At 37.3% G+C, this 1,951-nt stretch overlaps 1 protein-coding gene across 1 annotated transcript in view; it reads left to right on the forward strand.

Moving 5' to 3' along the window:
• Positions 1-945, forward strand: part of LOC122088392 (probable protein phosphatase 2C 25) — a 6,259-nt gene extending 5,314 nt beyond the window's left edge. The window contains exon 4 of the mRNA XM_042657656.1: positions 511-945. Within this exon, the coding sequence (XP_042513590.1) occupies positions 511-672 (162 nt within the window). The 3' untranslated portion in view covers positions 673-945. The remainder of the gene's footprint in view (positions 1-510) is intronic.
• Positions 946-1,951: the final 1,006 nt, after the last annotated feature.

The following is a 1,951-nucleotide window of genomic DNA, read 5'->3' on the forward strand; positions in this document are numbered from 1 at the left end:
GGTGATTGTCGTGCTGTTATGAGCAGAGGGGGAATCGCAGAAGCCCTCACCTCGGATCACCGGCCTTCGAGGGCGGATGAAAAAGAGAGAATCGAGGCATTGGTAAGCTTACATTCCTGTTCATATCCATTAACCCAAATGAGAATCACAATTAGGTATTTGTTAAAGTTATTGTTTGAAATGCAACTGATGTATCTATTGAAATATGTTTTCAGGGTGGCTATGTGGATTGCTATCATGGTGTGTGGAGATTACAGGGGTCTTTAGCTGTATCAAGAGGAATTGGAGATCGATCCCTCAAACAATGGGTGATAGCAGAACCAGAGACCAAAGTTTTGAACATTAAACCAGAATGCGAGTTCTTAATTCTAGCCTCCGATGGCTTGTGGGACAAGGTAATGTTTTTATTCTTCTCCTGTCTCCATTTTTTCTTTAAAATCCTTTAGCAGTCTCCCATTTGATGAGTATATGAATCCCCTAACTCACTATAGTTCTGTTCTTGTTTTTCAGGTTGGGAATCAAGAGGCTATAGATATAGTTCATCCTCTTTGTATTGGCACTGATAAGCCAGAGCTTATGTCTGCTTGTAGAAAGCTTGCAGAGCTTTCTGTAATGCGAGGTTCAGCTGATGATATTAGTGTCATGGTAATTCAATTGGGTCGCTTTACTTGATTGATGAGAATTTCTTACTTGATAAGAAGAAATTTTTTGCTCGATCCATAGTAGATACCAATTTGATTCTGACTGCAAGTGTTTCTGAAGCAACTTGTTCTTTTGAGAGAATTTTGGTGAAGAGCCTTGAGCCATCGTAATTTCCCTCATATATTCATTGTATTAACCATTTTTTCAGCTTAGACTATCACGGCTCCATTATGGAGAATCCTGACCAACTGATAACTTGTATTGATGTTCATAAATAAAATAAAATAATTTATTTAATGTAAATTTTCATGTTCGCAATGGTTGGAAAATCAGGTTTTGACTCCGACGAGTTGTTCCAATGAAATAAAAAATTTGTAAATCCTAGTCAAGAGTATTGTAGACTCAGTTAGGATTAAAAAAAATATGACAAGACCCAGTTAGTTTCGTTTGAGTCATTGAGACCAAGGTTTTTTGGGAAAAAAAAACCTTCCTGCTTGCATGACTCTAAACATAATACATTGGGTGGGCTGTAAAAAGATGCCCCTGCCTCTAACAATTTTCCTTATGCGTGTGGGTGTGGAGGCACACACCAAAATTTTTTACTTGAATCACACGAAACTCAGCATGTCCAGTAAAATACCCAATTTCCTTATCTTGGTTCTCTCACTTTCCCCAACCACTTCTTTCTCTCCGCATGGTTAAATGTGATTTTTCTCTCTCCATAGCTAAGGGCGATTCTTCAACTCCTCTTTACCGAAAAAAAGAAAAAACTCTTCAACTCTTCTTTGTTGTGTTTTTTCAATGGTGACGCTTTGTTTTCCAAGCACAATTAAGCAATTTCTCTCTCTCTCTTTAAATTTGCATTCTCGAGTATTGTTGGCAAATCAGGTTTTGACTAGAAAAACTAGGCCGGGTTTGATCAAAAGATTAGAAACTTGGTCAAAAGTTATGAAGACTCATCTGGTATGAAAAAATGACAAGACTGGGACCCGAGTCACAACAAAACAGTTGATTCTTGTCAATAGTCTAAGTCGACATTTCTGAATAGTTTTAAACTAAAATATATTCTAATGATGTTAAATGTTCAATGACTGAAGTCTTCTGTATTGAATCTAGCAACTATTGATATATACATCTAAGAGGTACACTCTCTTAGTTATTAGGCTAAAGTTTCTATGCATGGTTGTGCATGTGCACAATTGGCATTAAATACAATCCATGAAGATGTGAAAATGACATAAATACCCCTGCCTCCCCTATTTCTTGGAGTTTATGGGAGAATCTCCTTGGCACGAATACCTTTCTCTAG

This window comes from Macadamia integrifolia, chromosome 9 (assembly GCF_013358625.1).
Source record: "Macadamia integrifolia cultivar HAES 741 chromosome 9, SCU_Mint_v3, whole genome shotgun sequence".
NCBI lineage: Eukaryota > Viridiplantae > Streptophyta > Magnoliopsida > Proteales > Proteaceae > Macadamia > Macadamia integrifolia.